At 36.2% G+C, this 11,731-nt stretch overlaps 1 protein-coding gene across 3 annotated transcripts in view; it reads left to right on the top strand.

The window, feature by feature from the left end:
* The first annotated feature begins 815 nt into the window (after positions 1 to 815).
* Positions 816 to 11,731, top strand: part of LOC107037803 (paired box protein Pax-6) — a 70,571-nt gene continuing 59,655 nt past the window's right edge. For all 3 annotated transcript variants that reach the window (XR_001460869.1, XM_015256569.2, XM_015256560.2), the window contains exon 1: positions 816 to 887. Coding sequence is in view for 2 of the 3 variants with exons in the window: in XM_015256569.2 (XP_015112055.1) it covers positions 875 to 887 (13 nt within the window). In the remaining variant the exon portion in view is untranslated. The remainder of the gene's footprint in view (positions 888 to 11,731) is intronic.

Here is an 11,731-nt window from a genome sequence, read left to right as displayed (position 1 = left end):
TTTGTTGTGAAAATGAAGAAATCGAATTTATTAAACCTTATATACTCATAGATGTTTTATAAATATTGATAATGACTTAAAGAGAATTAAGAGAAGGAAGAGTGAAACATCAATGAATAATTTTTAATCTTCGATTAATTCCTTTTTTTACGTTTTAAAATAATATAATTAAAATCTGTAATGGTTGAAAAATGAGGGGAGGATTATAAATTGATTTCCTAGAAAACTGAAAAAACTTCTTGAATTCTTCGGAAAATTTCACAGTTTTCCAGATAACCGTAAATCTTCAAAGATTTTTCTCGAATTATTTGGAAAACCGAAGAATTTTCATGAATTTTGTAGAATTCAGAATTTATGTATAAAAATCTCCGAAGCAAGAATTGATCATTTTTGCGTATGATAAATATGAAAAAATTAAAATTTGGGAAGTGAAGAATAATTTGTGAGTTGAAAAAATNATTCGATGAGGTTTGTTATGTTCTATTGAGTCTGGTGAGGTTCACTGAACCCTTATGGAGAGGCAAAAATCGGTTATCATGGGACAATGAGTATTTCAGGTCAATCTCGTAAAAACTCGCGCCAAGTGTCAGCCAATTGACACAGCTGTAATTAGTCAAGGTCGAGTGAGCGTTACATTAAAAAAAAGTGTTATCAAATCTCGCGTGAGCGTGTTGTGTACTCGGCTGGCGTCAGGAAGCCCCAGTTTCGATGGTTAATTTATGGCCGGTGAAGTCATTAATCCGGTTTTTTTCCTTGTTTCAGTGAAGAAAAAGCGCTCAAAGGCCCGAAGATTCTGCCTTCGCAGCAATTGGGCGCTGCGGTCGCTCCATGGCCGGGCGCCACTGGCCTCCTGGCCTCTGTTACCGCTGACGATATGGCGCATAAAGGTGAGTAAATAGTGATAGCGTTCTGGATTGTAGATTGGAGGGGGTGAAAGGCATCCGGAGACGTGCGGATTTCAATTGAATCGAATTTGCCGAATTTTTTCAGTTGTTTAGACAGTAATTTGGGGGAAATTGAAATTATTTCTGTTGCGAAGTGGTAAAACGATACAACACTGGTGGAAATTTCTTGAAATTTCAGTCACAATGTCATCTGAATTTTCAATGTTGGGAGTTTGAATTCAATTTCAGATGAAAACGCTCACTAAATTTCTGATTCATCTTGAAAAATCAAGAAAATTGAGGTTTTCATGTCAAAGAATCATTGATTTTTCAATGAAATTTTGAATTTCCAAACTTATTGTGAAAATTGAACATCACATACTACTCAATTTTCAATAGAGAAGTTATTGCCTGAATTTTCAAAATTTTCAAGGGTTCTCAGTGCCGTATGGACCTGAAAATCGAGAATTATTTCAATATTCAAGAAATTAACTGATTCGTCAATGAAGAATTCTGAAGAAATTTCATGTAACTTTGTCGTTGTTAAAAATTTCAAGCTTTTTCACTTGAAATTCCATGAGTAATTTCCTAACAGTGAAGTCAATTTTAACTATTAACCAGTTTTCAATGAATATCTCGGAATCTAAGGGAGATAGCAAAATATTTTTAGAACCTTTTTTGTAGAGCCGATTGAGAGCTACAACAAATGTCATTACGAAAATTTTGCTATCTCCCTTAGATTCGGAAACATTTCTCGAAAACTCAACTGGGGGATAAGTCCACTTGAACCGTTTTTCCACTTCGCTACTGATTTATTCATTTCAAGAAAATGTTTTTGTTGTAAGGAAGTAATTGTCTGGGGGAATAGAATGAACGATTTATTTGAGCTGAATAGAGGAGTATGGAACACTGTTAAAGCTTTTTGAATGAAATTTCTACTGCACGTGAAATTTTTGTGAAGTCACTGTTTCACTGAAATTTCAAAGACTAGAAGAGGGCGCGCGCTTCGCGCGCGTATTTTTTTCATGGGTGCCAGATTAGTGGAATCTTACCATTTCTCGCTTTCATTAATTTTTATCTCAATAACAATGCAGAAAAACGAATGGTTTCAACGAAGTTTTTGACAATGAGAATTTAATTGTTGAATAATTCATTCGGAATCGTCATAATTCTCTTCATCTTCTTCTTTGTCTCCCTTTGGATTTTTGCGTTCTTTTTTATTTTTAGGGATGTATTATGTACTATATACATGCATACTATACCTCCACTGTTAGAAATTTTTGAAAATTAAGTAATGGTTGCACTTGAACTCTCAATGTTGTGAATTCGAATTCAATTTAGGATCAAATCATTCATGGAATCTCTCATTCAGCTTGGAAATTCAGAATAATTGAGTTTTCCATGTTAAATTATCACTGAACGATATTTCGACGACATCTAGAATTTTCAAATTCATTGTGGAAATTGAACATCACATGCAACTGAATTTCCAGTGGATTAAAAATTCAGGGAAATTGTTGCTTGAATTTTCAAATTATTTAATAATTTTCATTATCACAATTGTTAAAAATGTCAAGATTTTTTACTTGAAATTTCAGGAGTAATTTTCTAACAGTGTCCATGTATTTTTTTTACAATACAGAACTGTATTACATTTTTTTATTGTTTAAAAAGTCTAATAATCGATTCGTTCATTTATTCTGATAACTAATGGGTTAATTACTAAAATGAATGAGTGCCCTGATGTTGAACACTGTGATCGAAACGTTGGCAATTGGCGGAAGAATTGTTTTCCATATTTCTTCTTCGGATTCTTCCCCATATTTATTTTTATTTGAGTTGCTGGTACGACCGTTAATGGCTGAGGAAGTTGAAGTTGTTTAAAAAATTGAAGTAAAGGGATAATGAATGACGCGAGTGATTCCATTTTCACCCAAAACCGATAAATCCTACTAGTTTAATGAGGGGTACCAAGGCGTATAAAATACCGTGAATCCACAAGTGAGTAAACATCCCAAGATAGACGATGTCAGTAGTGGGTTTCAGCTGAATGGATATGATTCTCGAGGCGCGTTCAGGGTGCTTGAAAATCGCCCGAGTTATCTGACCGAGTGCGCGCAAGCCCACTGGGGTGTGTAGCGTTAAGTTGCCGTTGGGATCATCGAATCAAGTGCCGCGACATTCTGGCCCAAACGCCACGAGCTCGATTGTCAAACTTAACAAAATATTCGATTCATCAAAAATAATAGAAAGCCAAAATGATGGAGCTGAAGCCGATATTGAGCGGATTATTCGACAGCGAAAAATTCATTTTTGGGATTTTCTACTGAGAGAAACGCAAACACGTTGCCAAACAAGTCTTGTTTGGACCAACAAAATCGCGTTGAAAATTGCCAAAAAGAATGTCTTTGGTTCGAATTTGAAAGTCTCAAACATGAATAATCGTTCTGCTTTCGACAGCATTGAAATATTTGACTCGAGATGCGGATAATTCACACCAGACGGTGCCTTTTCAGGATGAAAATATCTCATGCAAGGGAAATTTATCAACAAATATTTCATCCCTAAATTACAAGATTGCTATCATATCATTATTATTGTTTCATTTAAGGGTTCACTTGTTGTCTGTAATTATTAGACCGCCGAAACGAAAAACTACTATCCCCTATTTCGCATAAAACAAAGATTTTTCGGGAGCAAAATACGTATGGGAGTATCGAATAACGAAGGAGTAGTGCGAGAAATGACATTTCTTGCGTGTACAGAGAATGCAATTTTTTTTCAACTAAATCTATTTTTGCGAGAAAAATTTTTCATTCCAGCGCACTCTCTGCATGTTTTGCACAAAAAATCCTTTTTTGATAATTTTCAAAAAACTATTTTCTGGGCACAAGTAAGACTTGTTTGAGAACTTTATCGATTTTCTCTCAGTGTAGGGTTGAAGGTACATCCCAAGACATCGGACCCAAAAGTTAGTCCCTATAAATTTGCGGAAAAAAATCTAAATAACTTAATTTATTGCATCTCACAAGTTATTGTGTTTTTCTATCCTCAAATGTTGTTGGTGAAGGCAACACATGTTGTTTGAGTGAAATAAGAAATGATTGCACGAAATTTTTATTGATTAGGTTTTACAAAAAATTCAACCTATTCAGCATTTATCAATCTACCACGGATTCGTTTTTTAAAAAAATCGTAAGAACCGTTTTTCATTATTTATTATTTCCTATGGTGTGTTGTACACTTAATTAGAATTTTTTCACCACTGGAGAATATTATAAACATCGACGAAAAGCATGTGGACAATCGTAATAAAAACCTTAAGAATCAAATGATCGTATCAGCAAACTTTTTTCAATTGCTCACGATTAAAAAATATTCGTACACCCCTGCAGAATCGTCTGAGTCGAATCCTCCTCTAGTGTCAGCTGCGTCCCCAAAACGAGTGATACTGCACATTATTTCTGAAAGAGTTTCAAGAAAACCGGCGAAATTGATCGCTCCAGTACTCCTTATGCACTCCACGAATATACGCAAGACTCTTTACATAAAAAAGAAGAAGAAAAATGGAAGGAGAGGTGGAAAAAAACGCCCTGCAAAGTTCTCCGGAGCGAAACACCAGAGTTCTCTTCCTCTTTTGATCCGACGGGCGTCGCGACGAGCGCCTCGACGACTCTTATTCAATTAATTCGTAACTGCTCCTCGGCGACAAAAATGCCGCCCCCGGTACGCGCTCAGTCGTCCTCTTCACTCTCTTTCGAGCGCAAAAAGAGGGGGAAAAAATCACGAGGGAGAGGCACACCGTTAAGAAATCCCCAGTTTCAAAGGTCGCACACACACCCCCTTTCCTCCCTGCTAACTCAGCGAAAAAAAAAGAAATCCCCACTCTTTCTTCTACCCCATTTTTCTCAATTCTCCTTTATTCCCTGAATTTTTATACATTTTTTTCTTCTTTTGAAGACACACTGAATACATTTTTTAATTTCATCACTGAAAATTTGAAATTTTGTGCACAAATCAATGGAAACTCTACATTTCACTTCAATTATTTCCGTGAAAATCGATGGAAATCCGGAAAATTCAGGTAATAATATTCTTAAATTTTCAATTAAGTGAAACTCCAGTGTAATTTGGGACTAAATAACTATGTTTTCCGTGCCAAATCCTGAAAATTTTTATCACATTTAATTTTCACCGAAATTTCAGGAAATCTTGTCATTGAAATCTCAAATATTCCGTTGATTTTCTGTTTGAATAACCTGAAAATCAATAAAATACTTGATTTTTCAGTTCAATTATTCCGTGCAAATTCGGAAAAATCCGGAAAATTCAGGGAAAAATTGAAAATTCGTGTCATTTTGTTTCCAAGTATTCATGTTCCATTAAAAATTCTGTCAAGTTGAGAAATGTCATCTCACTCCCACTGAAAACTCATTAACTTAATTGAATTCTACCTAAAACTTGAAATTTCATAACCCTTTTTCCCCTAAATCAGACTCAGTGTCACTCTCCCGAGAATTTCCCTCATATTTTCCATTTTCCAAATTGCGAAAAATTTCCACCAGTGTGTACGAGAAAAGAGCCAATAATGAACGATGACTCTGGGTGTAAATACCCCTGGGTCGCACCCCCTCCCCCATCTTCCCCCTTGCTAACTCAGCGAAAAAAAAGAAATCCCCATTCTTCCTTCTACTCCATTTTTCTCAATTCTCCGTTCCTCCAAATTTTTTCCCATTTTTTTATCTCGTTTCAAAAGCACACGTATTGATTCGATGATTTTTCGGGTATGCGTTATACATTCCCTGGGCCATGGGCGCGCGGAATAAGAACGTAAAAGTGGAGGCGAGAGAGGGAGAGGACTCTTACCGGCGAATCGGCAATTCACTCGACTGTGAAATTTCCTCTTCAAACAGAAAACGCCCGCGAGGGCGTATACGCATTTAGAGTGAGTAAAATTCCGTCTTGGAGATGTACACACGTATAAACGAGAGGCGGGAGAGAATCGAGAGAGAATTCTTCGGGTGAAAAAACTTCTCACCTTTCTTCCAGCAACGAAGTGGCGGGATACATGAAAAAAAAAGATGAAAATTTCCAAACGCGTCTGAGAAACTCGAAGGGGGACAGAGGATTCCAGTGCTCTTTGCTTCGTCTCAGGGTGTTGGTAAACAGTAATTTTCCCGATATATACGTCATCTTGCGTCAGTCCCCCGGTATTTCACCCTCTTGTCTCATCTACCCACGTCCGACGGCATCTTTCATCCGGGGGAAAAAGTCGCGTGAGGCATCAATGGCTTTCACCCCTTTTTCCCACCGCATTGTCCTCCTTTGTGCGTCTACCATTTACTATAATTCTTGGAAATATATATATTGAGAAATGCAGCTTTTCGAAGTAACATTCATGCATTCACGGAGAGAAATATTCACTTGTAATACCACAAGAGCTTCAAAATTATCGGGTATTTTCCGATAGGTTCATTGGAAACAAACGAAAGAGTCAAGTTTTTCCCCGTGTGAAAATTTCACAGAAATCCCCAGAAATTTTACCAAGAAATTTTACCTTAACAGCACCAGAATTTTTCACAGCCGGTGGATTGTGATTTTTTCCAGTACTCGTACTAGAATTTTTCTAGAAAATTTCTCTCCGTGTGTGGTTGTAGGAAATTTTACGGAACTGTTACGTAATTTTTACCTAAAATCACGGAATTTTTGCAGAGCGTCCCGTGATTTTTTCCTGAATCTCCCGTGAAAGACTAAGCTACCGTCACTAAGTTTTCTGAGTCCATTCCGTAATCGGTGATTCTGTAATCTTTTTACTGAATATTTCTCTCCGTGTTTAGAAATTATTGGCAATTGGAAACAATGATTATTGTTTTTGGAGACGATGATAGTTTGAAAAGAGTGCGAAATTCCATTTCATTCAGAAATGTTTTCATTTCTACAAATCAATCACAAAAATCATCGAATACTTTTCTTCTCATTCTCTAGATTTCGAGGCTTGAGCACAAGTTCATTTTTTAAGAAACAGAAAATTCATGAATTTAGAAAATATTTTCAATTGGAAACAATGATTATTGTTCTTGGAAATAATGATAAGTTGAAAAGAATTAGAAATTCCATTACATTCAGAAATGTTTTCATTTCTACAAAATCAATCACAGAAATCATCAAATACTTTTCTTCTCTGGATTTCGAGACTTGAAAACAAGTTAATGCTTTAAGAAACTGAAAATAAATGAAGTTCAATCAAATGTAATGAAACAAAATTTTCAGTTCAGTAGCAAAGCGATAAAACGGGTTGATTTTTACTATTGGTTTTCAATTAATATCTTGGAATCTAAGGCAGATTGCAAAATTTTTGTCATAACCTTTTTTGGCGAGCGAATTCAGAGTTACGAAAAAGGTATTTACAAAAATTTTGCCATCTTCCTTAGATTTGGAGATATTCCTCAAAAACTCAACTGAGAGTTGAGTCGACTTGAACCGTTTTCCCGCTTCACTAGTAAATTGAATCAGATTTCATTACCAATTGATTTCATTTCAATAAACTTAATCAAGAAATTCGTCTGAATCCCTCCGGAAATATATTCCCTTTTTATTCTATATTTTTCCAAACTTCCGAATACATTCACTTCTCGAGCAAACAAAGAAAAAAGAATCAAGTTGAACAAATATTGTGACAAATCGCGGGTTCGTTTGGTTAAGAGAGCTCTAGTCATGCAACTGTCGACCTAATTTTCCCCTAAACGTTTCCGGAGATTACATCGGTAGCTCATTGTGCACGAGACATTTCAATGGAACCCCATAAGCTCTTTCGCCACGGGGAAATCCACTCTCTCCTCTCTCTGTGATGTTTCTACGATTTACGTCGAGGTGATACCAATCTCCACTGTTTTTATTTAACCTCCTCTTCTGTGATTAAACATTGATATTTCGCCCGGGCTTTTTATTCCCCCGTGAATCCCAGGGTTAATTCCCAAACCGAGTGATCGAGGTGGATGAAAAAATTATTCCGTTTCGCCTTGAAAAGACCACTTGAAGAGGCCCTTCACTCGTTCTTCACCCCCGCACCTGCTAGTTGAGTGGATATATTCATCTCCATCTCAGGATAATTTCATTGACAGAGTCTATTCAGTAGAAAAAATAATTAGGAATTCATTCAAGTTCCGAAATTTATTTGTTTTTCATTGATCTATTTACTTTTTATTTTGCTAATATTTTCTATTTTTTTTGTTTTAGTTTTAATTAAAAAAATGGAAGAATAAATCATCAATTACTTTCAGAAAAAAGAAAAATTTCAATTTCATTGAAAATTCAGTAGAATCAATGGAAAATTTCTCTATTCTTTTGAATTTCTCATCGAAAAATGCTATTTAATTTGAAATTACATTGAATTTTAATTAATCAATAATTTTGCCTCCAGGGCCTCCAATTTTTGAACTACGAAGGATTTTTTGTTTCAAAATTTTCGGAAAAATATGTGGAATAACAATTAGGAGCTAGTTTTTCTTTAATTCGCCTCTTACATGGCTAAATTTGATTTTTTTGTATTTTTTTACACAAATAGTGAATTTTTTTACATGAAAAAAACCGAAATCAGCTGTGTAGGAGTCGAATTCCAAAAAACTGACTCGTAATTGTTGTTCCACACATTTTTCCGAAAATTTTGAAAACAAAAAAAATATTTTGCAACGCAAAAATTGGAGCCCTGGACTGTTTTTAGCATTTTAAACGTTTTCGGGCAAACGAACAATAAAAAAAATTTTTTTTTTGCACTAATTATTCGTTTTCAGATCTATATAATCGATCCTCAACGTATGAAAAGTCTCACTCCAATAACCCACGGCTTTTAAAACTCATAGTAATCTCCCCTTAATTAAAAAAATCGACGGAAAAAAAACATTCCATAACATCCTGAACTTATTTCCCATGATCATCTCGATACGCACTTCTAATTACTTGCTAAACGTTCCCCCGCGGTGCTTTAGCTCGCCCCTCAGTCACCATCTCCTTAGCCCTTGCGAGCCTCATGGGAACGCTACGAAAAACCCGTGGCGCGACCACAATGACATTTACCAGTACCTCGTGGTATTATTGTGAGCTCACCTTTTGCGATCGTTCCGATATTGTGCTCCTATTAAACAACCTGGCTAACCCCCAGTGAATTCCTTTCTCTTTCCATTCTTCCTTTTCTTCTCGACCAGAATAATCACGAAATTCACAAGATTCAGGGAAAATATTGCCCAATGTGTCCCCCAGCGAAGGATTACCACTGAACACATGTCGTTATTGTTCGACAAAAAAGTGATTTAGTTTTTTCGATTCTCAAAAAAAAAAATAAAGGAATAGAGTAAATTGACGATTTTTATTTCCTACGAGTAGTTTCTGCAGCTGGAGTACCAGCAATTGATCATTTTTAAGAGGACGAATGGTAAATTTTACAGTTTCGGCCCAAATTACTCTCACGTTTAGTAAATTTTCTCAAGTCAGCCGAGAACATTTTTTTCATTTTCTCGCATTTTTTGTCCCGATATAGCGTAAAAGAGACCTAGAACTGGATTCCGCGCCACGTTTACATGACTCGTTTGATAATCGTTCCCAACTTTTTCTCCGTGTAACCATTCCCATTTAATGTAGTCCATACTTTGAGAATATTCACTCAGAATTTTCAAAAGTACTGACTTTGCAGTATCTTGTCCATTCATTTTTCTATTCCGAGAAAATTCCTCAAGATCGACGTTATTGTTCAACTCTCAAAAAAAAGGAATGGATTCCGAGCAATTCATAATTTTTAAGAGGATGAATGGTAAATTTTACAGTTTCGGCCCAAATTACCCTCACCTTTAGTAAATTTTCTCACATTTTCTCGCGCATTTTCCTGTCTCGATATTATATGGGACGAAAAAGACCTAGAACTGGATTCCGCTCCCCGACTACATGACTCGTTTGATAATCGTTCCCAACTTTTTCTCCGTGTAACCATTCCCATTTAATTTAGTCCATACATTGAGAATATTCATTCAGAATTTTCAAAAGGGCTGACTTTGCAGTGAATTATTATCGAAGAAGTGCATATTGTGTCCAAGAGAAATGCCCCCTTCGAATATCTTGTCTATTCATTTTTCTATTCCGAGGAAATTCCTCAAGATGAGACTGGAAATACTGTTGGCAGTGAGGGGAGATGGTTTGGATGCTGATGTCGACGTCGATGTACCACGTCTATATAGAGCATTTTGGAGCACGGGGCCAGGCTGTAGACAGACCTTTTCCACGTAGCGCACTCGGAGAAGCGGCTCTGACAGATCCATTGGCGCGGAATAACGCGTTTACGAGGCTCTTTGTCCAGTGTGCCCGCTTTGGACCACGTTCGCCTCGTGCTCCTCTCGTTCAGTCCAGGGTTATAACCAGAAAACCCCTCGGCACGCCAACTCCCCAAGCATCGGGCCAGCCTCGAGTGCTGTATGTATATCTACTGTGTGCGCTCCGCCTGTCTACCTCCTTGCAGGTTGCTGAACGCTAGATGGTTCACCCAACGGCTAATTGGATAATTCAATTCGGAAGGATAAGGTGCCTAGCCTCCGGACAAATTTGCATTATGTCTTTAGGCATTTACATAAGTTGATTAACCTTGAGGTATCAAAATATTTTAGATCGGGAGGAGATAAGCGCCGGGGGAGAAACAATTTCTTACTGCTTTGGAATTTGACGTGACACTGTTAGCATTTTTTTTAACGAGACCGAACGCGCGCTAGAACGCGCTGTAATTGTAACAATCATAATTGAAAATCTCAAAATTAAATTAATCATGAATTAAATTTTCCGCCTCAGACGACTGGAACCAGTGAGGAATAGCGTGACAGGCTTGCGAGATATCGATAGTTATCGACTTTAAGTGTATGGTCTATTTGGAATAGGATTCACGAAATAGCTGGATGGGAATTCACAATGTTGTGAAATTGAATTTAATTCAAGATCAGATCGTTCATGCACTGAGAGAAAAATGACAAAGCTCTCAGACAAGTCTTACTTGTGCCGAGAAAATGGCTTTTTAAAAATTATCAACAATGACGCGATAAAAATCTTCGACAGTCTAGGGCAAACCGAGTCATATTTTCCTAATTCCGAATTAAATTGATTTTCCCAAATTATCAAATTAGAATATATTCACATGAATTTTCCTCATTTTCATCAATTTCTATGGAATAATTGAACCGAAATTGACTCTTTCCATTGAACTATGACGCGATAAAAATCTTCGACAGTCTAGGGCAAACCGAGTCATCTTTTTCCTAATTCCGAATTAAACTGATTTTCCCAAATTATCAAATTAGAATATATTTCCATGAATTTTCCTTATTTTTTATCAATTTCTATGGAATAATTAGATCGAAATTGACTCTTTCCATTGAACTATGACGCGATAAAAATCTTCGACAGTCTAGGACAAACCGAGTCATCCTTTTCCTAATTCCGAATTAAACTGATTTTTCCAAATTATCAAATTAGAATATATTTACATGAATTTTCCTTATTTCTTATCAATTTCTATGGAATAATTGAACCGAAATTGACTCTTTCCATTGAACTATGACGCGATAAAAATCTTCGACAGTCTAGGGCAAACCGAGTCATATTTTCCTAATTCCGAATTAAACTGATTTTCCCAAATTATCAAATTAGAATATATTCACATGAATTTTCCTTATTTTTTATCAATTTCTATGGAATCATTAAATCGAAATTGACTCTTTCGATTGAACTATGACGCAATAAAAATCTTCGACAGTCTAGGGCAAACCGAGTCATATTTTCCTAATTCCGAATTAAACTGATTTTCCCAAATTATCAAA

The sequence above is a fragment of the Diachasma alloeum genome, unplaced genomic scaffold (assembly GCF_001412515.2).
Source record: "Diachasma alloeum isolate Michigan unplaced genomic scaffold, Dall2.0 Dall_scaffold_00177, whole genome shotgun sequence".
Lineage (NCBI taxonomy): Eukaryota > Metazoa > Arthropoda > Insecta > Hymenoptera > Braconidae > Diachasma > Diachasma alloeum.
The sequence above is the reverse complement of the archived record's forward strand: the minus strand, read 5'-3'. Positions and strand labels throughout refer to the sequence as shown.